At 35.9% G+C, this 27,548-nt stretch overlaps 1 protein-coding gene across 4 annotated transcripts; it reads left to right on the forward strand.

Moving 5' to 3' along the window:
* On the forward strand, nucleotides 1-27,548 carry ING3 (inhibitor of growth family member 3). 4 transcript variants are annotated; one of them, XM_054495645.2, is made up of 12 exons: nucleotides 1-212; nucleotides 452-523; nucleotides 2,600-2,700; nucleotides 4,857-4,922; nucleotides 17,374-17,470; nucleotides 19,253-19,324; nucleotides 20,172-20,291; nucleotides 20,577-20,734; nucleotides 21,646-21,839; nucleotides 23,329-23,521; nucleotides 25,847-25,885; nucleotides 27,367-27,548. In XM_054495645.2, the coding sequence occupies exons 1-12, from the start codon at nucleotides 185-187 to the stop codon at nucleotides 27,481-27,483; spliced, it is 1,257 nt and encodes a 418-aa protein (XP_054351620.1). In that variant the 5' UTR covers nucleotides 1-184; the 3' UTR covers nucleotides 27,484-27,548. The 4 variants fall into 4 exon arrangements, 3 of the variants coding, with proteins under 3 accessions (XP_054351620.1, XP_054351621.1, XP_063523867.1); XR_008503729.2 differs by lacking the exons at nucleotides 17,374-17,470; nucleotides 20,577-20,734; nucleotides 21,646-21,839; ... (1 more) ...; nucleotides 25,847-25,885; nucleotides 27,367-27,548 and having other exon boundaries at nucleotides 58-212; XM_054495646.2 differs by lacking the exons at nucleotides 17,374-17,470; nucleotides 19,253-19,324; nucleotides 20,172-20,291; ... (3 more) ...; nucleotides 25,847-25,885; nucleotides 27,367-27,548 and adding an exon at nucleotides 5,460-6,276 and having other exon boundaries at nucleotides 4-212.

A 27,548-nucleotide genomic window follows, 5' to 3' on the forward strand; every position in this document is an offset into this window, starting at 1 on the left:
GGCAGTGAGGCAAGCGCCGTCAGGCGCCAAAGTGGTTTTTTTTTTTTTCTTTTTTTTTTTTTTGCCGGAGTCGAGCGGGTGCTGCTAGCGGAGGCGCCATATTGGAAGGGACAAAACTCCGGCGACAGCGAGTGACACAAATAAACCCCTGGACCCCCTTGTTCCCTCAGCTCTAAGGGCCGCGATGTTGTACCTAGAAGACTATCTGGAAAGTGAGTGCGCGGCGCTGGCGGCGGCTGCCAGTGGGACCTGCGGGCGGGCAAGAGCGCGAGTGGACGGGTAGCGAGATGGCGGGAGGGAGGGGGCGGCGGGGGATGTTTCTTTCTCACGGTAACTGGCAGCCTCGTTGTGGGCTGCCGGCCCCCTCGACCCCCCTGACGCACGCGCGCAGTGACGTAAGCGCGTATTTCGCCGTTGGCCCCGCCCCTCTGACGGACTCTCCCTTTGACAGTGATTGAGCAGCTTCCTATGGATCTGCGGGACCGCTTCACGGAAATGCGCGAGATGGACCTGCAGGTGCAGAGTAAGTCGGCGCGTCTACTACTCCTGTTCGCTGCGCGCGTTCAGTGCCAGACTTGCTTGTCATCACTGCTAGCGCCTAATGCTCTTTCACTGTCCTCTGGCTCACTCCGCTAGTGCATAAGGAGTTGTCAAAAAGAACTGGCAGCCCTGAATCTCGCCTTCTCCTTCCCTCCCATGCTAATTTTTTCTGGCTTTTGCAAGAGCAGGAGGCATTGGGACACGTGTATTCCTTTCTAGAATGTGGGATTGTGCAAAAAATATTTCTCTACCGTCATTGAGATAGTTATCTATGTTTCAATGGACGTCAGCATAATAAATGTTGAGATGTTGTCTTGAGCCTTTTCGTATCGAACTTAGATTTCAGCATTTATACTTATTTTGAAGTTCATCCTATTCACAGTTTTTCCAGAGTGGAAAGCATAGAAGCACAGGTTATATATAGCTCTTTAGAGACCCTGGCAAATGTCAAATTTTGAAAACTTAGTTACACATTATAAGATACATTTTAAATTGTAACAGAATCGTCATTTTCTTGGTTAAAATGAATGACAGAAATTAGATTTCACTGTAAAGTTTCTTATGTGCAGTACTAAAAATTTTAGCAGTTAGTGAACATTTCTTTTTCTTTCAGTGATAGCCCGGTAGTCTCTGTGACTTTTTCCCCAAATTAACTTTGCTCTTTCGTAGAGCAAGGACTAAAAATAGGTGGCTCAGGGACCACTTGCTGCAGCTAAGAACCTGTCCTTTTCACTGCTCCTGGCTTCTCTGCCCATGACCACACACCCACTTCTATACCCTTTGTTTATGAGTATATTTTTCCGGTAAGTTTCAGGTGACACATAATAAAAAGTGGTGGCATGGAAGCCACCTTCTGTTCAGTGGATTGTGGTATGAAGTATGAATTGTGTGTGTGGTTCTCCAGCTATCTCACAAATTCATTTTAATTTTAGTGTAGTTGAAATGCTAAAGATTTGCTGAAGTAGTGTTCCCTGCAGGACTGAGCACAGACATTGATGTCAGATCTGAGTTTGTTTTAGGGCTTTACTAATTTACTCATTGACTCTGACTGTATTATCACTTGTGAGGGGCTTACATTGTCTATAAAAAGGGACTCATCCAAGGATTTAAAATGTTACAGATGGATTAGAATTTATAGTATCTGATACAGAGTAGGCATTAAATAAAGGGTAACTTACTTTAAATTTAAATTATTTTTATATTTTATTGTTTAAAATTTTAAATTCTCTTGTAATTTGGGCTTACATTATACGTATTACAGGCTTTTTAAACGTGCATTTCTTTACAGTAACTAGAATTTTCTAAAGTTAATAGGTATTATGGATTAACAGAACAGTGTGCCAAATAAATTCAGAAATGCTTATTTAAACAAAGGAACATACTTCTAAAAATTAACCATAGGACTTCATAGAGTCTTTAAAAGGCTATTGTGGACTGAAAATCTCCAAAAGAAGTATATTATGAAAAGATTTTTCTCAACTTACGTAACAACAGAATCTTTTTAATTAATTTTTCCTTTTTTTTTTTAGCAGACATCCAATGAGATGATTAGTCTTAGCATATAATTTGGGGAAAACTTACCTAGAATTAATGTTCAAATGATTGTACCTACTACTTTCAGTTGGGATATGACATGATGAGATGTTTAATGCCATATACCAAATATTTTTATCACTTTTTCTTGTTAAAAGAAATGTTAGGATTATCTAATGGTGTTTTAATTGTGTTTTGGTACATTTGTCTGATTTAATACCTTTAGCTTCTGACCTAAAGGCTGTATTGCTCAAAAATTATAGTATAGAGCTGATCTACTTTGGCTATTGGAAAAAATTTTGAAATAACAAAAACAAAAATAATCTGTGAATAAGGAAAATTGTAACTTTTTAAAGGAAGGTAATTGAGGCATTATATATTTACATAATCAAAGCATAACATATTTAAGTTACTGGCAAGGTGAAAGAGTGTATATTGTCAGATTTTTTCCCTCCCTAAATCAAACCATGTATATTTAGTATATGAATTTGGTCATTTAATATGAATTTTTTTTATTATGTCATAGATGCAATGGATCAACTAGAACAAAGAGTCAGTGAATTCTTTATGAATGCAAAGAAAAATAAACCTGAATGGAGGGAAGAACAAATGGCATCCATCAAAAAAGTATGTGGAACACTTTGGATAATTTATCAAGAAATATTGGGACCCTCTGAAAAAGATATTTCAAAATTAAATAGTGGTCTGGATATCAAAATGAGGGAATATTATCAATGACTCTTTAGAATATAAATAATTTATTGTGGTTTAGAGCTTCAGATAGGGATTTTTAGTCATTAAAGCATTTTGGTAATTAAAAATATTGTTTCAATAATTACTGAGTATTAGAAAGTGACAGACCATTTAAAAGTTACATTTTTTTCTATTAGTTTGTTTTATTCTAGTTGAGATAGAGTACTGTATTCCAGTTTTGGCCACAAACTAGGTAAATAAACATGAGCAGACCTTGAAGAATATTTTATATATTGCTAGGTACTTAAATTAGTGGACCCACAGAAGAACAAAATCTTAAAAGTTAGAAGAAACTTAAGAAAGCCTTCTAGTTTAAACTCTAAATTTGCACATGAATTGGTCTGGAAACGTAGAATTCTTTGAGGTTTTGTTAGTTTTATAGTGGTTATAGCTCTCTTCCAGAATTGAATGAATATATACGCACATCTCAAAGTTTGCTTTGCAAGTATGATTGAGTTCATTTAGGGATGGATACATTGGAAGAACAACTTAAAAGACTTGAGTTTGGTCATGATTCTGCTATTTAGCTGTGTGGTATTAAATCTTAATATTTCTGAATAATAATGCCTTCCTAAACCCAATGTTCATAGAATTGTTCAAGGGTCAACTAAGAGGCCGGGCATGGTGGCTCACACCCATAATCCTAGCACTTTGAGAGGCCGAGGTGGGTGGATCATCTGAGGTCAGGAGTTCGAGACCAGCCTGGCCAACCTGGTGAAACCTTGTCTCCACTAAAAATACAAAAATTAGGCGGGCGTGGTGGTGAGCACCTGTGATCCCAGCTACTCGAGAGATTGAGACAGGAGAATCACTTGAACCCAGGAGGCGGAGGTTGCAGTGAGCCTAGATCATGCCACTGCACTACAGCCTGGGCAACAGAGTGACAGAGTGAGACTCCGTCTCAAAAAAAAAAAGGGTCCACTAAGGAAGAAATTTGGAAACTACAAATTGAGTAGTTATGTTACGACATGTTATTTATTCTACCACATGGATTGTTTCTGTTAGGAAAAAAAAAATCATAATCTATAACAGAAGTGGTCCTAGCTTGGAAGATACCTGGAGGGACATGTGTTTGTGAGTAAAGACATGATACATCCACATCCCAGAGTCATTAATCATCTCTTTAACCTAATAAATTTTTGGTGGATTGCACCTTAAGTATACCCTGAAAAGTCTAGTACCCCGTGGAAATTCACAGTATCATCTTTCCCCCTCTTTTTAAAAAAAAAATTTAATAAGTTGAGGCAAAATCTGAAATACAGATTGAGTTGTATGAATATATACCTAATTTAAAGTGGGAGTTATAGAACAACTGGAAAATGGGGAAATGCAGATCAGAATCCTTTCAATAGCTGAACTTTAACAAAAACTTTTTTAATGGAATGCAAATGTACTTTACAAGTTAGATCAATTTTAGTTAACTTTTTATTTTAAATACTGTTCATTAACTCATATAGCTTTTTCTAGACTTAACAATGGCATTTACTTTTAATTATATCCTTTCTAGAAATTCTGAACATCTCCCTTTTACTCTTGGGCATTGTGCATAGTTTCTAATCCTTTACCATCCCCACCCTATTTCTAACAGGTTTTTGTTTTGTTTTGTTTTTTGTTTTTTTGAGACAGAGTCTCGCTCTGTTGTCCAGGCTGGAGTGCAGTGGCCCAATCTCGGCTCACTGCAACCTCTGGCTCCCGGTTCAAGCAATTCTTGTGCCTCAGCCTCCCGAGTAGCTGGGATTACAGGCGCCCACTACCATGCCTGGCTAATTTTTGTATTTTTAGTAGAGATGAGGTTTCTCCATGTTGGCCAGGCTGGTCTCAAACTCCTGACCTCAAGTCATCCATCCTCCTTGGCCTCCAAAAGGAATTACAGGCGTGAGCCACTGCGCCTGGCCTCTAACAGGTTTTTTATTACTAAGGTAGGATGACTGTGATAACAAGATATGATAATGAAAATGCAGTTATATGGCCTGCATATGAATATTTTTAAATGATTAATGTATTTTTGAAATGAAAATGTTTTCATTCAGGACTACTATAAAGCTTTGGAAGATGCAGATGAGAAGGTTCAGTTGGCAAACCAGATATATGACTTGGTAAGTAAAAGTAATGTGCATACTGTGCCATAAGTACTTGAATAATAGATTATATCTTAAATTTTATTGACTTAAATGTAGTAGGAAGAAGCAACTAAAACTGAAGTATTGCTCTCTTGATCACATCTAATTTGACATTTCAGTGTCCATTTTATGGTTTATTTGTGGAAAAGTCAGAGTCCACAGTGTTAGTTAATGTGGTGAGAACTGTACATTTTAGCAAGTCTATACTGCGGTAAGGTGGTTTCTGATAGATATTTTTTAAACAAGAATTCATGTTTAACTTTATTTTACTAATCCCTGTCTTCTTAAGGTAGTGTGTTTACTTGCCTTATACTTCATTTTGAGATTGTTTCTGTGGTAAAATACACCTGAGAAGACTGCCTTGACAAGAGTTCTTGGTAGTCTGATTAAAATGAAGAAGAATCATTTGAATCAGTGTTTATGTGAGTGATGTTAAAAATCGTATGTAACAGCTGTGTCAGTTGTTTAAGCAATACAAGATGACAAACTTTAAACAAGATTCTTTTTTTACAGCAGCACTTCTAAAAGATTGAAAACACCAAGAAGATAGATAGAATATTCACTATTTCTCATATTGATGCAATTATGGTGCTCTTTTTCATTTGAAACATCTTCTCCTAAAATACATACTTTAAGAAATAGTCATTTCTGTTTTTGCATTAAAGTAAATTAAAGCAGAAAACACATGCTCACTTTTGGCTAACTTCAGTGTATAGATTTCATACTTATGTTGTCTTTCCTGGGTACAGATTTCTTACTGAACAAGTATGTGTAAATAAAATGTCATTGGTGAGCAAGACACAAGATAAAAGGTGAACACCACATATGGTGTGAATTGTAAATGGTTATACCACAAACTTGAAAACATGTGTCATGTAGAGCCATGGAAAATGTTTAGTTGTTTTTATGTAGTACACACATTTTAATGGTGCTAATAACCTGGGCTCTTTTGTTCATAGAGTTATTCTGAAAAAAATTTCATAAAAGACACTGCCTAAAGATAGGTAGAATAGGCTGTAGCTTGATTTACTGTGGAATAAAAACCAAAAAAAAAGGTCTTAATTGTTTCAGTCTTTAATTATGTCTATAAACTTAGAAGAAGGCATTTACATTTGAATCTAGACTAATTTGTTCAGTAACATTCCTCCTCATATTCAATGACTATGTATCAGTCCTTATTTAGAGAATGCCTGCTTTTTAATTCATATAGCTCTTTGGTTCTATTCTTTGTTTTGTTTATTATTTTGTTGTTTTACTGCTTGTTAGACCTCTACTAAAGATACTTTGTGTATTTAGAAAAAATATAACATAAATATATGCTTTTTAAATATGTGTGTGTGTGTGTATTCATCTCTTATTTAAAAACCACACTGTTCATTCACTCTGTGCCTAAAAAAAAGGGAGCTTTACCTGGGTCTAATGGAGGAATAAAAAGTAAATACTAGGCTGGGCGCAGTGGCTCATGCCTGTAATCCCAGCACTTTGGGAGGCTGAGGAGAGCGGATCACGAGATCAGGAGATCGCGACCATCCTGGCTAACATGGTGAAACCCTGTCTCTACTAAAAATACAAAAATATTAGCTGGGCGTGGTGGCGGGTGCCTGTAGTCCCAGCTACTCCGGAGGCCGAGGCAGGAGAATGGCGGAATCCCGGGAGGTGGAGCTTGCAGTGAGCAGAGATCGCGCCACTGCACTCCAGCCTGGGCGACAGAGAGAGACTCTGTCTTAAAAAAAAAAAAAAGTAAATACTAGAAATGGCTCTTGTTCTCAAGGTGTCTGTAAACTACTGTAGCGGGGCAGACATACCTGCAAACTAAAGTGGAGAATCCATACAGAAACATGTAATAAACATTAACCAGTTGAATATTAAGGGGTGTCTGCTGCAAAACATTGAAGTAAGTCATGCAGAGTTACTGATTTCTTAGAGGGTATAGGAAGAGTTTTGAACAGAGTTTGTTTAGAAAGTCAGGGTCCTGAATTAGGTATTGTATTGAGGGGAAAGCATTTCACTCAGAGATAATGGCATAAACAGAAGGAAAGTACAGATTCAGAAATTAATTGAGAAGGGATAAATTCCAAGGCTAAAGAGTGAAGTAATGAAGGCGAGGTAGTAAATTTAATAAAGCATAAGAAATATAACAGAAAGCAAGTGTCCATAATGGATCCATGCAGATGTGAGTTCAAACCCTCGCTCAGCCATTTCACTGACACCATGACTTTGGAAAAGTTATTTAACCTTGAACCTCAGTTTCCTGCTGTAAAAAAGCAATATTAATTTATACCTTACTGGAGGGTTTGCATTAGAATACATACAATGCTATTAGTTTGCCAGATAGTAGGATTTGCTCCTTCTTTAAGAACTCAGTCCATCTCATTTCCTGAACTGGAATTTTCTATTTTCCTGAAGCCACTGCTTCCCTTTCAACTCTGCCGAGTGGAAGCTGCTGTCTCTCACTCTCCTAGTATCTCTGAGGCTTCTTTTTGTCTTTTCTTCTTTTTCTTCCCCCACCCTTTCTTTTCTGCCCCCTCCTTTGCTCTACCCTCTTCCTTTTTATTATTATTTTTTCTTTTTCCCTTTCTCCTTCCCTGCCTTTCTTTTTAAATACTTTAATCCTATTGCAGGTGAACATTATGTCCTTAATATAAAAAATCCCTTCTCTTTCAGACTTAGTGATAATCATCTCAGTTACCCTCTACCTTTTATCAGTATAATTTAATGGCTTCTAGGTGAGGCTCAGATTGAAAAACTGGCACCTGGTTCACAGTTCTCTGTTGCAATCATCTTATGCTACCTAGTCATCTACTTCTTTGGCTTTTGTAAATACTAATCCACTTCAGTCGCCACAGACTAAACCTAATCATCACTTGGAATTGCCCTGCCTCTGATACTTCTTGTGTCTACACTTCATTTCCTCCTATTTTATCAGCCCTTTCCTATTCAATCAAGAGACTGAGCTCTTGATCTCTTTTCTTACAGCTATCTTCCACATTGTTGCTGCCTTAGGGCATGTTTTTACTTGCTGCATCTTTGCTTCATCACTTATGCCTTCTCTTTTTAATCTTTAGCCTCTTTTCTTTCTATTGGCTTCTATACCACAGCATTTAAACATGCTGAAGTCTTCCTCATATTTAAAAAGAACCCAGATAATCTAATATAAATCCTGTCATGACCATGACTCTGCTTTAGCTAGTGTAGTCTTTCTTAATTTCTCATTCAGACTCTTTGACACTCCCTTACCTTCGATTTATTCCTAAATTTATGGCAATTGGGGTTCTATTTACTAACCCTCTATAACTTCATTTAATGAATTCTTTATTGTTAAATTCATAGACAGCTTCAATTCTTTTTAACTGACCCTATTGGTAAATTTAATGCTTATTGCCATTCGTTTTGTCTTGCCATTCTTGACCTTGTATTACCATGTGACTGCCTGCTCTAGATGCTCCCACCTTTGTGGCCTTTCTTAGTCTCCTTGGATACAGCTCATAATGGTGGTGTTCCTTAGGGTTCTGTCCTTGACCTACGTGGTTTCTTACTCTTCAAGTGGTTCTCACATGAAGGTGATTGTCTTCCCCTCTTCTACCTGCTAAGAGGGCCAGGAAGACCAAATTCCACAGCGTAAAGACCTGTTCTTTCAAATGCAAGTTTTATCCCCAATCTTTGCACACCACCCAAGTTGGGAAACACTCGTGTATTGCAATTCCATGTGTTCTCTTAGTGTTAACAATTATACGTTAATTATTCCTGAAGCCCAAGCTGTTTGAGTCTTTTAATCTTAGCTGAATATTCCCGGGCCCTAGAACTCAGTGTTTTGAAATTTAAAACTCAAAGCATCTCCTTTTTCTTCTCTAACTACCCTCCCCTGCCCCACCACCAACTTTTTGTTTCTAAATCTCACATGAACCACTGACCTTGTAGCCATTCAGATTAGGGCACTGAAAGTCACCCTATACTCCTTGTCACTAACTTCCTCACATTTAATTAATCACCATGTGTTGTTCATTTTACTTTATAAATACCTCTAACTGTCCCTTCTTCACCATTGCTGTAGTTCAAGTACTTAAGAAATGTAATTATAGACAATATATGTACATGTCCTAAGTGTACAATTCATATTTTGACAGATGTATATATTCTTGTAACCAGTACCCCAATCAAGATACAGAACATTGTCATTCACCCTGGAAAATTCCCTTATATCATTTTCTAGTGTCTGTCCCCTCAAGTACGCTTCATCTCTTACCCAAACAACTATAGTAGCTTTTCTAAATGGTTTTTCTGCCTTTGATTTATCACTGTTTTCCTAAAATACACATTTAAGCATGCTTTCTCCTTGTTTAATTTTTTTTTTTGAGGCAGACCCTTGCTCTCTGTTAGCCAGGCTGGAGTGCAGTGGCACAATCTCAGGTCACTGCAACCTCCCAGACTCAAGCCTCCCAGATGCTGGTGCTACAGACACTTGCCACTATGCCTGGCTAATTTTTATATTTTTTGTAGAGATGAGGGCTCCCTATGTTGCCCTCAGGGTTGGTCTTGAACTCCTGGGCTCAAGGGGGAGGCTTTGGCCTCCCAAAGTGCTGGGATCACAGGTTTCAACCACTGCGCCTGGCCTGAAATTCTTAAGCATTTTGCTACTGACTTGTTTTATCATGCCATGTAGAAAGTTCTTGATTTGGTTTCTGCCAGATCTCTAACTGCATCTCTTTGTTGTCCTCTGTCCCTCACCACCATCCATGTGCCCGATCCATGGTGAACATACTGTGTATGCATGACTCTTCCTGACTGGGATGACTTTCTTTTTCCTGTTTGCTTGGTAAACTTTTCCCTATCCTTCATAATCCTACACATGCCTCTTTATTAACATAGTCTTGATAACCTTCATATTTGTATCATTTATATCTAGGAGAAGAGATTTGACAGCTTATAACAGGAAAGGCATATAAGAGTGGTTTTTACAAATGCATTTATTTTTATCTCATGTAAAATACCTGTTGGAGGAGGCAGACCAGACTCCTCCAACATGATCCCACCCCAACACGATCAGTGTCCCAGGCTGCTTCTAATCTGTTCCACCATCCATTCTGGGCAGGAAGAAGACTTGCAGTAGGGGATTACTCAGAAGGGCACATTTTGTAGTTTAGTCAGCTCTTTGAAAGAGTCTTCCTGAAAATCTTACCTACTGCCATCTTATATCTTATTGGCTCCCTCTAGCTACATGGCCACCCCAGATATGTGAGGTTCTGTCAGAAAGAAGGGGAGAATAGAAACTATGCAGATAATTAGCAGTTTGTGCTTTACCCTATCCTCAGACATGTCAGCCTCCAAATCACTCTTATTCACGTGTTATTATTGATCAAATAACATTGTAATTATATATTTACCTTTGCTTTTGTGTTTGTCTTCCCTAGTATAAATGTTAGGAACTATGTATTTTTATTTTAGTCTCTTCAGAACCTAGCATAGCTATTCTTCAATAAATATTTGTTGAACAAAAATCACCTGAATATGTTAATAGAGAAGAAAAAGCACTCATATGACTCCCAAGTTAGGAGTCTTGGCAAGAGAGTTTAATGGTGTTATTGTTGGTGGAGATATATTTTCGTTGGGAAGCAGTTTCTCCCAGGGTACTAGAGTATGCTGAGATTGGTTCAGTTTTGATGGACAGACTAGGATAGACTGCAGTATACAAATAGCTACTTCTTTTCAAGGTGTGACTTCAAGAAGTAATACAATTCAGGTGAGTTTAGTTTCCTTTATAGCATCACTTTGAGAGAGAAAACACACAATCTTATGATCCTTTTCTTTGCTGCAATCTTTTTGGTTTCCCTCTTACTAAATTGCTCTCATAATTTTGTTACTGTCTTCAATTTGGATAGATTTCCTTTTCTGATATATAAGGTCATTTTGAAAGTTCTTGTAAAACAGGATTTGCAGATGAGCATTCGGTAAAAGGAATATTTTTTACAATAAAAACTTATAGTAATAAGTAATATGTATGTTTTGAGCATTTTAACCAAAAATATCTTCAACTTTGTAATACTTTTTCTTCCTATTTTTAATTAAAGAGCGTCCCCTTTAATGACAAAACAGATTTATTAAACAGTGAAGTGAACATTACTATTCAAAGTAATAGGCCTCCAGTTAACATGTTCCCCAAACAATCTTGTTTTTTTTTTTTTTTTTTTGAGACGGAGTTTTGCTCTTGCGCCCAGGCTGGAGTGCAGTGGGGCAATCACGGCTCACTACAACCTCCGCCTCCCGGGTTCAAGCAATTCTCTTCCCTCAGTCTCCCAAGTAGCTGGGATTATAGGCGTGCACCACCATCCCCAGCTAATTTTTGTATATTTAGTAGAGACGGGGTTTCACCATGTTGGCCAGGCTGGTCTCAAACTCCTGACCTCAGGTGATCCACCCACCTCGGCCTCCCAAAGTTCTGGGATTACAGGCATGAGCCACCGCATCCGGCCATTTTGTTTTTTGTTTTTTATAAAATCAAAAATATTAGCTCTCCTGACCAGGGGGTCTGAGGGTAGGTGAAGTTTTTGGTCATTCTGTACCCCAAGAGCCTGACATAGTAGATTAAGTGAACAATGAAGAGAAGGACAAAGGTTTTCAAGGTAATCTATAATCTAGTGTCTTCCAACCTTAATCATCTCTTTCATGCCTTCATGATTTTTACAATACCTACATACTAAGTAAATTTTTAGATGGTATATTTAAGAGGAAAACTTACTAATTTGGTACTACAAATATAAGTAAAACACTAGCTTCACTTATGAATAAATAATTACCAAAATGTCAAAAACAATTATGTACCTTCCTGGAAGACTTGTGCTTTGTGTAGCACATATCAACACAGCGTCTTGTAATATTTGGGCACTTTATGCCTGAGGGTAAGAAATTTACCTTATTACCCTTACATGTAATTATAGTCAAATATAAGGGAATTATTGACTTGTTCAATTGGGAGGTCACTAAATGGAGTTACCCTGTCAAATTAGTTATCTTCCCTGAAATAACAATAGTAAACATCCAAATGAAAGTTGATAAATAATAAAAATGACATTCCTATAAAACTTAACATTTGAGAACTGAGACTGCTAGTCTGCTTTAAAGGAGAGTGGATGGGACATAATGTAAGTGTAAAACTACAGTAAATTCTGTTTTGAGATATTTTACCCAAAAAACAGTGGTATACTTGTATTTGTACAACTTTATATAGTGGGAGAGTATGACTTTCATTCATTCAGCAAGTGTTTATAGAGCTCCAGCTATGAGCAGTCACAAGTAGTAGGTGGGCAGTAATGACACAAACAATGCTTAGGCAAAATGTTTTGTTTGTTTGTTTGTTTGTTTTGAGATGGAGTTTCACTCTTTTTGCCTAGGCTGGAGTGCAATGGCGCAATCTCAGCTCACTGCAACCTCCACCTCCCGGGTTTAAGTGATTCTCATGCCACAGCCAGTAGCTGGGATTACAGGCATGCACCACCACATCTGGCTAATTTTTGTATTTTTAGTAGAGATGGCGTTTCACCACGTTGGCCAGGCTGTCTCGAACTCCTGACCTCAGGTGATCTGCCCATCTCAGCCTCCCAAAGTGCTGGGATTACAGGCGTGAGCCACTACACCTGGCCTGGCAAACTATTAAATAAAGACTATTTTAGATTTCGATAAGTACACAGGAGGAAATAAACATTGTAGAAAGGAGAGAGGAAGGGGGAGAAAGGGAGAGACAATTGAATAACTGATGAAGGCTGTTAAGAATGTAGTCTAAGGAGATGACATTTGAGGTGGTACTTGGAAAATGAGAAAGAACCACCTGTTGGAAAAGCTAAGGGAACAATGTTTCAGGCACGTCGTATACCAAGGGCAAAGTATGGAGTGGAAAAGACTTGGCAAGTTGAACCAAGAGAGAGGCCGGGGTGGTTGGTCTGTGGTCTGTAATAGGAAAGGAGCAGCATGAAAGGAAGCAGGCAGGAGTAATGCATGGGGGCTTTGTGAGCCTGTCTAGGAGGAGAGTGATTCTTAGTCTAAAGCAGTGGGAAGCCAGTGAAGGACTTTAAACTGAGGCGTGGAATATAGACCTTAAAAGAGATTTTGTGTATGTATGCCTTTGCTTAAACATTATATTATAGGAATTTTAAATAAGCATGTATTACTTTTACAGAATTTATGGTACGTCACCATAGTATGTAATTGTGTTTGATTTTATCCCTCAGTGTTTTATATGGCATTGCATTTCGTTGTATTTTTTCATTGAAATATTTTATTTACTTTTAAACCAGTAGTAAACATTTTTTTTTCCTATGACCATCACTGCACTGCTCAGCTCATTTATTAAGGAATAAACCAAACTACATATTATCAACAAATGAAGAAATTTGTTTTAGGGGTCTGGTAGAAGAAACTGACAGTTTATTTTAGTAGCCGTTTTAGTGAAATTTGACTAACACACACAAAATCTATCCTTTTAAAATAATTTTGTTCTAGAAGCATGATACTCATAAATAGTCGTTAAATACTTATTTGTGTTTCTCAGCCAGGTGTCACTGTCATAAGGATGTATTAGATTGCAATACCTAATAAAGTTGATTTATACGTACCCTGATAAAATTTGAGCTTTTAGTTAATACTTGAATGATTTTAGCAGTCTCTTGCAGTGCTCAATACCCTTGAACTTGCTTCTTTTTTTATATCCTGGCCTGTTCCTGAGATGATTATATTTCAGATGCACATTTTACCTGTAAATTTGAAAGTTTTCATCTGATACTCTAATTAAGGAAATATATTATGTGAGTTTGACCTTTTGATTTCTGTCCTGTCCTTATTGTCTTTCAGGAAGATGATTAGACAGAGTTATATGCTAAGGCCTCTTAAGTATTTGTTTCAGCATAACAATAGGTCACATTTTCATCTAGTTTAAATGTAATTTAGAGATATAAAGAATCATTTTCATGACCTGTCATCTGAGAAATACTTTGCCATCATGGTTTCTTTTTCTTCCCCAATTTACCCTCCTTACTCGCTATTACTAGACCTTTTCATGGATAGAAATTTAACTTACTGCTGTCTATTTCAACTTAGAATGTAACAGACTTGATTGCCTATTCCGATAGGGCAAGCTAGACATCTAAATTTTATAAATTGTATTGGAAGCAGTAGATCATGTAGAGACTTTAAAAAAGCTGTATTTAGTTTTGTTTGGGTCCATTAGTGATACACTTTAAATTTGAATATTGGAAAACCAGAGAGTCAAAAAAGAAAGAGTCAAAGATTACAACTCTATGCAAATATTATAGGATGAAGGATTTTTTGTTTGTTTTGTGCAGAGGGGCCAAGTATGACTTAAATTTGCTATGATCATGAGTATGTTAACAAGTAATGTTGGTAGAATATCCTTTGTCTTTAAAGAGGCTAGAAAAATTATAGGAGTTTAAACTTAAAGCTGTTATGATTTGGGGTTGTAGAATATGATTTGGGGTTATAGAGCAAGGAAACTTTGTTTATAGCACTTGTTGACATTAACTGGGAAAAAAAGAAATAATTAGACTCTGTGGTTAGCCCTGTTTTAGGAATCTGTGGCTAATGGAAAATCTCTCAATTGGATCAGTACCCTCTTTACTATTGTAAATCAGTCTTATGAAAGCAGATGTTTGTGGAAGGGTGAGGTAACTTACGTCCTTGCTTTGCTTGATGCCTGTGGGGACAACATGGTGATCAGCTAGAAGAGGTGCTTTAACCGTTCAGAATCATGTAGGTTGAGGGAATGCACATGATGGATTTCAGGCAAGTTCACAGCTCTTATTATGGCTGTTTAACATTGTTTAAATATCCTAGTGCTTTATAGCTTAAGTTAATTCTTGTGGTCAATGGGACTTTCCAACTTCTAATTTGAGTTAGTACAGCAGTAGTAAATAGAAGAAAAATAATTCTCATTGCCTAATAATTGCTTATAACATTAATCAGGTCATAATCTCTTTTACATATGAGGAAGTGAGAATGATTGGAAGCCATCTTATAAAGATGCCTACCACAAGTGGTTAAGGCTTTTCTGTCTTTGTTCATTTTAACTGTGAATTTGGTTTTTAGAGTTATTAACCCTTTAGGTTCTAGTGCGTTTTCTGAGCTATCTAGTATTGAAAGTCTCATCATTATTTTTCACATTTTCATATGTAGTGAACTTTATCAATAATATATTTAATAAAATGAAACAATCCTTAAATGCAGAGGTGAAGTGAGTTAGGGCAAGGTGTATGGTATGAAAAAGAAAGGTCTTTATCTCACCCTGACACTACCCCCTCAACCTGACATTCTTGCTCACTGTGCTTTATATACATATTACACGCTACATCATACTTTGTTTTTCTCTAAGCATATTGTTTGTCTTCCTGTCTCTACATTTTTTATTGTGATTCCTTTTTTCCTTCTATTTGAATACAATCCATCTTCACTAATTCGTACCTCCTTCGTGTCTACCAGTGTTACTTTTTTATGTACAACTTCTGACTCTTTTTGAACTGTTGCTTATTTGTGACATCTAGACTATATTTTATCCCTTATTATATTAAAAATCATATGCAAATCTTGATTTGTCAGCTAAATTCTAATTCCTATGAAGGCAACGATTCTCTTCCATTCTTCATATATCCTCCATTTAATCCAGCACCAAGCACATAATAGCTCAATATTTATTATTAGTATAATTGTAGGTACAAAAAGCAGTGGAGTGTGTTCATTGTATTAGTGGTCTTGGAACTTAAATATGAATATTTTTTCTGATTTCCCTTGAGATTAAATTTTGACAATGAAAGAGGTATGCTCAAATAACAGACGTCTGTGTTCACACTATTATTGGAAAGGAAGTTCCATTAAAGGATGCTCAGTTACCTGCAGATTCTTTGAATAGGAGCAAGTATCCATAATATGTGATGTTATAGGTTTTTAAATATTCTAGAACTCTGAAAAGTAATGTGTGTGTAAAGGTGGAAGGAAAACTGGCTTTCAGTTATTGAAAAAATCACAAACCAACACCCTAAGGATTGTTGTTAATATATAAAATACAAATAATAGGACAATATTAGTAATTTTTATACTTGAGTTATATTATTCTGAAGAATGTTTTTCAAAAAAAAAAACAGTTGTTTTCTGCATGCAGAAAGTTCAGAGGTCAATGTCAGGTAAATGGCAAAGCACAATTTGTTACAAATAAAGTTAAATTTGGTTTCTGTAATGCATTCGCTATGTGACTTTGGGCATATTACTTAAGTAACCCTTCTGAGCCTTAATTTCTTCACCTATAAAGTAGAGACAGTAATAACTTCAAAAGATCAGATTGAGGGCTAGAAAAGATAGGTCATCTGATGTGTCAAGCACATTACCTCCTCTTCATAGGCATCTAACCCATGCACATTGTGTTTTGCTACCTTTCTCCCCTTCTTCCTCATGTTAGTTACACATTATTTAATTCTAAACCTTACTTAAAATGTTGCCCTGATAGAGTATCATATATCATAGCACATTTTGATATCTGTAAGAAAGTTATTTCTAATTCTAGCAGTAATCCAGTGGGAAACTAGACTTGGAAAAGGATGTTGTCAATAATGTGACATGAATATTTTTCAAAGAATTTGTGTATTTTTTGGTTTCACTTCAAAGTAGTGAGTTTGAAAAAATATTAAAATATTTAATATTAAGCTTAAAAAATACATTAAGACATTTTTTGTTAGTTTGAGGTGCCATATAATTTTCTGAAATTAGTCAAAAGATCTCAGTGACAAAATAAAATTTTGCCAAGTTAACTAGGGAAATAGTATTATAAATAAAATAATTTTAACCAGACCCTTTGAGGAATGGAGTTTTCTGGCTAACAATCCCTTTTGTTTCACCTCTTCACATAAATGTTTACAAGCATTATGATTCACTCTCATGCCTTAGAGTAATAGATGTATAGAATATAGGAACTTCTTTGTAGACTGAGGATCTTTCATCATTCTAAATAATAGCTTTTATCGTATGACAGTGTGGATGATGGCCTTATAAGCAGGAGGAGATTAGGCTCTAAGTAATCACAGGGCATATTATGAAAAGTGACCAGCCTCCACCATCCCCTCCTCCCATTCTCTAATCCCTAATCAGTTTTACTTTAATTTTCATGTCCTTACTTCTGAAAATGGAGTATAGAACGTTTCCTAACAAGTTGAGAGTTTGGGTCTTAGAACTTAAAATTTATTGAAGGAGACTTGGGAGATTATTTAGCCTAACACCCTCATTTTATAGATTAAAAATCTCTGAGGCATAGATTAATTGACTTGCTCAAGGATACTAAGCAGATTCACTAAAAGAAACAAAAATTTAGGTTTCCTCATTAAGCTGACACTTTAACAGTGTCCCAAATTTTGGTGGTTATCTTTGATCTTCTTTGAAACAGGTAGATCGACACTTGAGAAAGCTGGATCAGGAACTGGCTAAGTTTAAAATGGAGCTGGAAGCTGATAATGCTGGAATTACAGAAATATTAGAGAGGCGTAAGTAAAATTTACAGTTTTCCATCAATATTGGACAGTACATGTGCAAATTGCTGAGAAGACCTTGTCCCACACAGGCTTTTGAAATCCTGCCCTTCAGTGGATGGTGGCATCCAGGCCAGATAGCTTGGACCCTAGCAGTTGGAAATGTTTGGGTCATGGATACTGAGAGAGATAGTATAGGATATCATCCACTCACTCTTTATGAAACAACATATTAAATTATTTTATATCCATATATACTAGTAAGTTGAGTGGTAAGAACAAATTTAAAGAAACGTAACCATCGGGAGACAAATTAACCATCTTGCATTAAGTGTGTTGACTTTACTCTGCCTCTTTATACACTTAAGCTTTGAGGAAGGTTGTTAGTTTCTCTTCTTAAGAATTACTTTATGGCTTTTCCTTAACTGCATATACTGAAAAAGACTCACATTGGTTTCATAACACTACCTCTTTTTCTTAAAGAAGTGTTTTCTTCTTTCCCTTATCAGCAAGAAACCATTTTAATATTTCTTTGCAAGGCTCTATTTGATCTCCTGCTATAACTGACCCCTGTCACTTCTTTGGTGTGACTTCCCAAAAATGGAAGCATGAGCACTGTTTCCTTAACTAATTTAGCATTTCTTCCAACCTAAATAGGTAATTTACATAAATCAGTTAGTGTGGTACTAGGTGTAGAGTAGGCACTCACTAGATGTTAATTGAACCAAATTAATATTATGGCTAATTTCTACTAGAATTTAATTAAAACTTTCAAACATATTTTTTCTTGGTGCATTTCAACAGTAAAGAATATGTACCTGTTTCTACATACAGATGAAAGATTTCTTTACAGTGCCAATCTATGTATCTCTCTACTCACTAGAAGTCAGCTAGGGAAGCCAATCCCAAATCTGTCTTGGTATCCATAGTTGCATTTTTGTGTTCAAAAGTAGATCCATCACTTTAGATAATCATCCTATTTATTTGTGATACTTTTCTTCTGGAGGAACCCTATATAAAGATAATAAGTATTTTGAGACAAAATTAAAAATTCTTTAGCTGCTTTGATTTTTTAAAAATGCTGATGATAGCTGTGAGTAGTGATAATTCATGCCTATTCAGTACTGCAGGAAGGTTAATAAAGCATCCTCTGTAAGGACACAGACATATGAAACAAAATTGGATCAAGTTATAAAAATTGCTCCACCCTGTGCCCTGCCATAATTTCATCTCAAGGGATCAAAAATAAACCCAGAAAAATATATTTAGAGGTATTTTAAAGCTTGGTGTTAGAGATTCTATTCCTCACTTTTTGCGAACAAAATCCCTAACTTCTTTTAGGAAGTCTTTATTATCATAATGTTATTTTAATGATCAAATGATTTTTTTCATATAGTATTGTCCCCCATCACGTAGAACTTTAGAATCTCCCATTTCTTCAACTCAGTAAAACTAGGTTGACTCTTACCAGTAATGAGATTACAATGTCCATTCATCCATTTATATGGCACCCACTGTGGTGAATTCCCTAATTAGTCACGAGTATGCCTTGAGCCATTTTGTACTTAAGATAAATATTGGGAAAGGGATAACTTATTGTTTAGAGAGAGGATAACTCAGTGTGGGATGGACAGTGGTGATCCTCTAACATATCTGGCTAAAATAAATACAGGCATATGCATCACAACTTGCTAGTCCTCTGCTGGGTAAGGTAACTCATTGCCTGTAGTTGAGTGACATGTGAAGTTCTGCGGTGACATTTAATGGTGGTGTATCTCTGTGCCTCTCTTCTTTTAGGATCTTTGGAATTAGACACTCCTTCACAGCCAGTGAACAATCACCATGCTCATTCACATACTCCAGTGGAAAGTAAGTTTGGTGTAGTGCAGCTAAGTTTTAAAAACAATGAAAACCTTATTATATCACCTGTATGTTCTCTTTTTTTAACTCTACACAACCAATTGAGAAATAAATCCCTTCTTTTTTTTTCATTGCAAGTACTGGCGGACTTATCTTTTTCCTTGGGGGGAGCATATGTGATTCGGAAATGAGTATTCTGTTTTCTCTTAAGTGCATAGAAGGAGAATGTGTAGTACTAATAGCATATATTCCCTTCATACACATACCTGATTCTCCTTAGGGAGCTTTTCAACTGAGCATTCTCCTTAGGGAGCTTTTCAACTGAGCCAAACAATAAACTATTTTATAATAGGCCTTTGTCTTTTTCATCCTTGCTTCTCCAATGCTTAACCTAATGTTTGGCATATAATTAAGTCTGAATGGTTGGTAAGTCAGTGAGTGGATGAATTGTTAGTTAGATGACTGGCTGGCTGGTTGATAACAGTCAAAAAATGACTGTATCAGTGCATCTTTTGACACATCAATTTGGTGGGAAAAGATAGTTGACTGAAAACTATTTTAAGTGGTAGATAGTGTTTTGAAAACAAAATTTCCCTCACATTGTATATGAGCCCATGGTGTATCTTGGGTTATCTTTAGTACTTTGCTAGAAGTTTTTTAAATGGTGGAGAAGTCTACTCTTAATAAACATGTGACACAGAGTTCTGCTTGTCCTGCCTTCTGAGGAAACATCATGTTCTGTATTTTATGAGGAACCCAGATCATACTGTTTCACGTTATAACTGGATATAAGTATTATGCCTTGTCCATAGTTCTCTAAAGTTTAAAAACACATGAATTCTTTATTTATATTTAGAAAGGAAATATAATCCAACTTCTCACCATACGACAACAGATCATATTCCTGAAAAGAAATTTAAATCTGAAGCTCTTCTATCCACTCTTACGTCAGATGCCTCTAAGGAAAATACACTAGGTAAGTTAATTTTCTTAAATATGATTGCTTTGTTTGTTTGTGTTAGAATAAGGGGAAATAAAGTCTTTCAGGATTAATGAATCATACAGTTTCTTTACCTGGTTAAAGTATACATATGGAGAAAGAAGAAAAAGGAAAACCAAATACATTATTCAGTTGACTTAATGTACAAGTGACATTAAAAATTTTAATGATGATATGTCTGTGCTGGGAAATAATGTAATTTAGACTCACTAACATTATGTTCTCTGCAACCATTTTTATTTCTTTTTTACGTCTACACAGGTTGTCGAAATAATAATTCCACAGCCTCTTCTAACAATGCCTACAATGTGAATTCCTCCCAACCTCTGGGATCCTATAACATTGGCTCGTTATCTTCAGGAACTGGTGCAGGGGCAATTACCATGGCAGCTGCTCAAGCAGTTCAGGCTACAGCTCAGGTAAAAAGTAAAGGGTTTAGAGACAAAATGTTACATTTTGTCAGAATCATTGGAAACCTAATAGAAATAACTGGATGTGAACAAATAGTTTTCTAACATTGTATATTTTCATTTTTAAGTCATGATTTCATGATGTGATATTTTAGTTAATGAAATAATATGTAGAAATTACCTGATTGATAATGAAAACTAAAAAATAGGTTTATCATGCGGATTATATGCAGACCCTTCTCACAATAACTGCTCATGTTGCCCATGTTCTTGACTGCAGTCCACAGCACATGCTAGCATAGTTCTTCGTTCTTTCTGCCAGTTCCAAGGCTTCCCCTGTAGCCTTAGACTTAGGTCATCTTGAGTGTGTTGACTTCTGTATAGTTTGTCTATATTCCAAATTAAGAAGTTGCCCATCCCATAGTTTATATTCTAACTGCGTAAAATCTTATTTTAAATCTTTAAATAAAAAAGGTTAGGCTGGGCATGGTGACTCACACCTGTAATCCCAGCTGTTTGGTAGGCCGAGGCGGGTGGATCACTTGAGGTCAGGAATTCAAAACCAGCCTGGTCAACATGGTGAAACTCCATCTCTACTAAAAATACAAAAAAAGTAGCTGGGTGCGTGGTGGGTGCCTGTAATCCCAGCTACTCGGTAGGCTATGGCAGGAGAATTGCTTGAACCTGAGAGGCAGAGGTTGCAGTGAGCCAAAATCGTGCCACTAGACTCCAGCCCAAGCGACAGATCGAAACTCCACCTCAAAAAAAAAAAAAACCTTAAATTCCAGTGATGAAAATAATAGTTTAAACAATATAAATTAACATTTGATAAACCAAAATAAAACTATAATTTGTAAAACTTGAAAAAGAAAATCTACATATTTACATATATTGATGCTATCAATGAATGTCTATTTAAGATGAAGGAGGGACGAAGAACATCAAGTTTAAAAGCCAGTTATGAAGCATTTAAGAATAATGACTTTCAGCTGGGAAAAGAATTTTCAATGGCCAGGGAAACAGTTGGCTATTCATCATCTTCGGCACTTATGACAACATTAACACAGAATGCCAGTTCATCAGCAGCTGACTCACGGAGTGGTCGAAAGAGCAAGTAAGTTTTATTGTTACAGTAGCCCTACACGTTTACTGAACACTTGGTCTACTTGACACTTCAGCCAGGCCTCTTTATGTTAAAGGCAGGATATAACGGATTAAAATTAACCTTGCAGAGGTAGGGAGACATGCAGTTTTCATTTTATAGTGCCATACTTTGAAGGGGTCAAGTCTTTAAAAAGTGTTAGAGTTGTTTTTAATTTTTCTAGAGTCGTAAATTGAGTTTGTTAATACATGACTTCTATTTATCTTCTTTTATTCATTAAGATAAATCATTTTATGGAACTGCTTTTCATTTATTACCCTTTATTTTGCCATGTGTTTCAAGGTAAATTAATGCAATGCAAATTATATCTTGGTGATTTTTTTTTTTTAAACAAGATTTTTCATTTTGATTAACAGCAAGCAAGGCATCTTCATTCTTAGTCTTGGGTCCCAAAAACTTGATAGTATAAAAATATCCCTAGATTTTATATATGAGACTTGGGATGATTTTATAAGCTTTAAATATGAAAACTTAATAGCATTTATCACTGTCTATCCCAGGTAACTGAATATGCTGGGTGTTTATACATAATGAAAGTTCAAATGCTAGGCCAAAATAATTAGTTACCTAGTAGTTATATTTTCTGTATTTTTAAATATGTTATATTTTTTGTGAATTAATCCCTTAAAGAATGATCAATATGAAATAACCACGACAGAAGTGTCAAACATCTTAAAAATTAATTCATCTTAATGGTACAAGTTTAATGTAATTTCTTATGATAAAGTTCTATACTTTTAGAATTTAAATAGCATAGGGCTTAGCAGTAAATTACTTGTGAATTTTTACAGTCTTGGTTCCCTGCCATACTCATGGTAGGTATTCACACATCAGTTGATGGTTATAACCACTTTCATCAAATGTTTTTGTGTATGTGTGCTTTAGGTTTTGATGAAGAGTATTCAGTTTACTTAAAAATACAAATAATGAGTGGCTGGGCGGGGTGGCTCACGCCTATAATCCCAGCACTTTGGGAGGCCAAGGCAGGCGGATCACGAGGTCAGGAGATCGAGACCATCCTGCCTAACACGATGAAACCTCATCTCTACTAAAAATACAAAAAATTAGCCGGGCATGGTGGCGGGTGCCTGTAGTCCCAGCTACTCGGGAGGCTGAGGCAGGAGAATGGCGTGAACCTGGGAGGTGGAGCTTGCAGTGTGCAGAGATCGTGCCACTGCACTCCAGTCTGGGCAACAGAGCGAGACTCCATCTCAAAAAAAAAAAAAAAAAAAAATACAAATAATGTCTGTAAAGTAGCCAAAACTTATATTAGTTCTTCAAAGTACTACCTACAATTTAAGTCCTTGGTAAATCCAGATTACTTTAGCTTAGACTTTAATTTATACATTTGATGTAATTTCATTTTATACTATTTATTTAGGAGTTATTCTCTGGTAACTTCTGGATGGTGAGCAAATAAAACTTATACTATTTTTTTCAGAAACAACAACAAGTCTTCAAGCCAGCAGTCATCATCTTCCTCCTCCTCTTCTTCCTTATCATCGTGTTCTTCATCATCAACTGTTGTACAAGAAATCTCTCAACAAACAACTGTAGTGCCAGAATCTGATTCAAATAGTCAGGTTGATTGGACTTATGACCCAAATGAACCTCGATACTGCATTTGTAATCAGGTAAAAGTCTGATATGTCTATAAAAGTATAATCTGAATAAACTAGAAGGAAGAGAACTATTTCATTTTTAAGCACTTTTTTAAACTCACTTAAAATACCCTTGCTTTATTTGTATACTTTTCTCCCCCTTCTTACAAAAGTGACATTTGCTGTAAATACTGAGTATAAAGAAAAATGTTACCCATAATCCTAGCCCTCAGATACAACCTGTAACTAAACATTTTTGGTGTACCACTACCATATACCTCACGTGCACATTGGCTGCCTTAATAAAATACAACAGACTGGGTAGCTTAAACAACAGAAAATAATTTTCTCACAGGTATGAAGGCTGGGAAGTCCAAGATCAAGGTGTCCACTGACTCAGTTCTGGAGGAGGGCTCCCTTCCTAGATGCAGACTGCTGCCTTCTCACCGGGTCCTCACATGATAGAGGGAGAAAGAGTGTGCTCTGGTGTCTTTTCTTATAAGGGCACCAGCCTTGTCAGAGTAGGACCCCACTCTATGACCTCATTTAACCTTTACCACCTCCACACAGGCCCTGTGTCCAATTACAGTCACGTTGGGGGTTAGGACTTCAACATATGAATTTTGAGACATAAGCATGCATTTCATAACACATGTCTATGCAGATTTGCACATGCATGTGTGTATGTAAGTTTGTCAGTAGGAACCACAGTGTATACTTTCTTGTTACTGGCTTTTTTCTCTAAATCAGGTATACCGAACATGATTTTTCTTTAAGATCATGTTTTTAATCTTCACATAGTTATCTCTTATGCCATCCACTGTAGTTTTTTTAACCAATACCTAGCTATAGATTATATTAGTGGTTTTAATTTGTTTGAAATTAGGGATAATATTATGATAGGCATTTTTTAAATGTAATCCATTTTATACATATAATTTCTTGGATAATCTTTTAGAAATAAAATTAGGCTCTAAATGTTTGACAGACTACCAAAATATATTTTCTAGAAATTTATTACCAAAAATTAATAAACATACCTGTTTACTAAACCCTGTCCAACACTGGATATTATTTTCTTTTAAAAACTAAGTACCAATTTGGTAGTTTTATATTATTGTTTTAAATACACTAGTATTATTGAAGTTGGACGTTTTTTGACCATTTTTGTTTTTTACATTATGAATCGACTCCTAATGGTGTCGGCTGATTTTTCTATTGTTTTTGTTATGTACTTTAAATATTTGCTTAATTTAGTTTTTTTTAAATAATTCTAAAATTTTAATTTTATGTAGTTATGACTGTTAATTTTTTTTTTTTATGAAGCAAGCCATGGATTATATACTTAGAAGGGCTTTCTCTTTGGCTCTTCTTTCTACAAAAAATTGTCTTGTATAATATTTTCTCCTAGTTTTTACATGGTTTTGTCTAGTTCTTTGCATGCTTCAGTTTCTTCACATTTAAGACAGTCTATCAGCAGATTATTGTGTCTAACAGTATGAGTTGCCAGTCTGATTTTTAAAAATTTTAACAATTTGTTAGCTGTTCTACTATCACCCGATAAACATTTTTCAGTACAAATGATAGAAAAGCGTATCCCGTATCCTGACAACAAAAGTAGATTACTTGCAAAAGAACAAAATCAGACTGAACCTAGAGTTTTCCTCTGTAACACTAAAACACTAGAAGGTGATGGAATATGTCTGTAGAGCTTTCAGGGAAAAATTAAGAGCCCCCAAAAACTTGATATTCAGAGAAGTTATTTCTCTGCATAGGACCATGTAAATATATTTTCACTCATGCAGAGAATCAGAAGGTATGCCATCTAGTTAATCCTGTCTGAAAAATTATTCAGTCCACTGAGAACTTCAGTGAACTCAAGATTAGCAAGTTATGCCCTAAAGTGCTGGTGATGAAGACCAAAAGAAAAATGAGAAAGGACATAAAATAGATAAGTTTAGAAGTTTCAAGGAAGTGGACTATTAATTGCAAAAATATAAATGACCTAATGTGACCCAAGAAGTAAAAACTTTCAGTAAGTAAATAATCAAGAAAGAAACTTAAAATTTTTACAATAAGAACTACCCAGAAAGATGACTCCTTCGTCCAGGTGATTTATATAGCAAGTTCTTCCAGACTTCTGAAGGGCAGATAATTCCTGTGCATTTCTTCCCACCCTTGCCCCACCCCGCCCAAAAGAGTATTTTAGGAAAAAACTATTATAACTTGATTCTCAATGTAATTGTATATTCAGTGTATTTCCCTCTATTTTCCAGCAGTATCATACATAAACAGTTCATTGGGATTTAGGTGTTTGTTACATAGTCATAATAAAGACATTTAATTTTTTTTAACTAGGTATCTTATGGTGAGATGGTGGGATGTGATAACCAAGATGTAAGTATTACATTTTTCTATTTAGGAATGAAAAAAATCACAGGTTGTTATTACTTGAATATTTGTCTTATTTGCTGTATGGCTTGGTCTAAGAAAACAGGTTTGCAGGTATATTAGTTATGTTGTGCTAATGCTAGAATATTCCTCTTCAAAATAGGGTAATGTCCCTTAACGTGTTCCCTATTTTAATTTTTAAAGCTAATTTTATGGTTTTATGTGCAGATTGTCTCAGAAGTGTTATGTTGTATGAAAATTATAAATACCCTCCTTTCCCTTTACTAAAAAATACTGTGTTTACTAGAATCCAGTTCATTTATCACATTGAAGAAATGGAATTTTAAAACAATTCATTCTTTCAGGCTGCACTGTGCTAAAGTGAAGGGTGGGATAATTGAGGATCTAATGTGAGATTATCTTCCTCTCATGAGTATAATATTTTTTCCTGTACTCTGCAGGTGTCAGCTGATAAGAGCCACCTCTGATCTAAAAAATAAAGGAAATTTGAAAGGAAGGAATTCTTCGTTTTTAGGAGACTTAATTTTAGTTAGAGATATGTTTTTTATTCAATACTGAGAATATTGTTGTCTAGTAATTTTGACTCCCTCCTTATTTAGTAGTGACAGGATCCTAAGATTAACAAGAGTTTTAAATTTGTAAAACAATCTGAAGATTGAGGGAGCTGGCTAGGTGCATTAAAATGTGTACTTTTCCTAGACCTGATAGGGTTACAGCAACATGCTCATGTAGATTGGGACAGAGCCTCCTTCTATTTCCCTATCTAGAATCCCTTGTAGGCTGTTTGTGGTTATTGCAAAAACAATATTACCCAACCATTTCAAGAACATCACTGTAAACTCTTCTGGGGCAGTTAGTGAAAATGGTGAATGAGATTTCTATGAGTACCAGCATCATGCTTGTCTGATTCTTCTTATTCCCAGTTGTGCTCTTCTGAGTGCTAAGACTTTCCATGAAAGAGTTTTCTGCTTAATATGTTTGAAAAAGGAATACTTTTTCTCTACATTTCTAGGAATAGAAACACCCACGTAGGAAATCCAGGGCATAAGACATAAATTAATGTCTTTAATTACAATCAGCTTATTCTACTTTATGAGACAGCAAATAAGGCTATTAAATAAAATCTTAAGATATATTTACCTTCTACATAGAAGACTCATCCCACTTCTTTTTGCCCTTGAAGGTTGAAAACTAGTGAATTTTCATTCATTAGGATGAGGGGACTAGATTACATGGACCTCAGGGTTCTTGAAGATGCATAATTTTTCTGTACCTTCATTTCCTCATTCCTGAAGCTTATCGTTTAGTCTAAATGATGTCTAAATAATCTAGATCTAAAAATTCTGATGTCACACATCTAATTATTGTTAAATTAAATGGATTATTCGGTCTCCTGAGCATATTTTAATATACTCTCTTGTCTTCAGAAGTACTGAAAACTTGTTTTTTGCAATTTTGCTTTCTAGTGCCCTATAGAATGGTTCCATTATGGCTGCGTTGGATTGACAGAGGCACCAAAAGGCAAATGGTACTGTCCACAGTGCACTGCTGCAATGAAGAGAAGAGGCAGCAGACACAAATAAAGGTGGTCCTTTTGTTTGAGGAAGAAATAGACTTCAGCTGAAGATTTTATATAGGACTTTAAAAA

Source organism: Pongo pygmaeus, chromosome 6 (genome assembly GCF_028885625.2).
Source record: "Pongo pygmaeus isolate AG05252 chromosome 6, NHGRI_mPonPyg2-v2.0_pri, whole genome shotgun sequence".
NCBI lineage: Eukaryota > Metazoa > Chordata > Mammalia > Primates > Hominidae > Pongo > Pongo pygmaeus.

Excerpts from the sequence above, each read along its gene's own strand:
- ING3 (XM_054495645.2), top strand. The coding sequence starts at position 185 with ATGTTGTACCTAGAAGACTATCTGGAAA. Across the intron at positions 524-2,599 it reads GATGGACCTGCAGGTGCAGA|ATGCAATGGATCAACTAGAA; the intron begins GTAAGTCGGCGC and ends ATTATGTCATAG. Across the intron at positions 25,886-27,366 it reads TGGGATGTGATAACCAAGAT|TGCCCTATAGAATGGTTCCA; the intron begins GTAAGTATTACA and ends TTTGCTTTCTAG.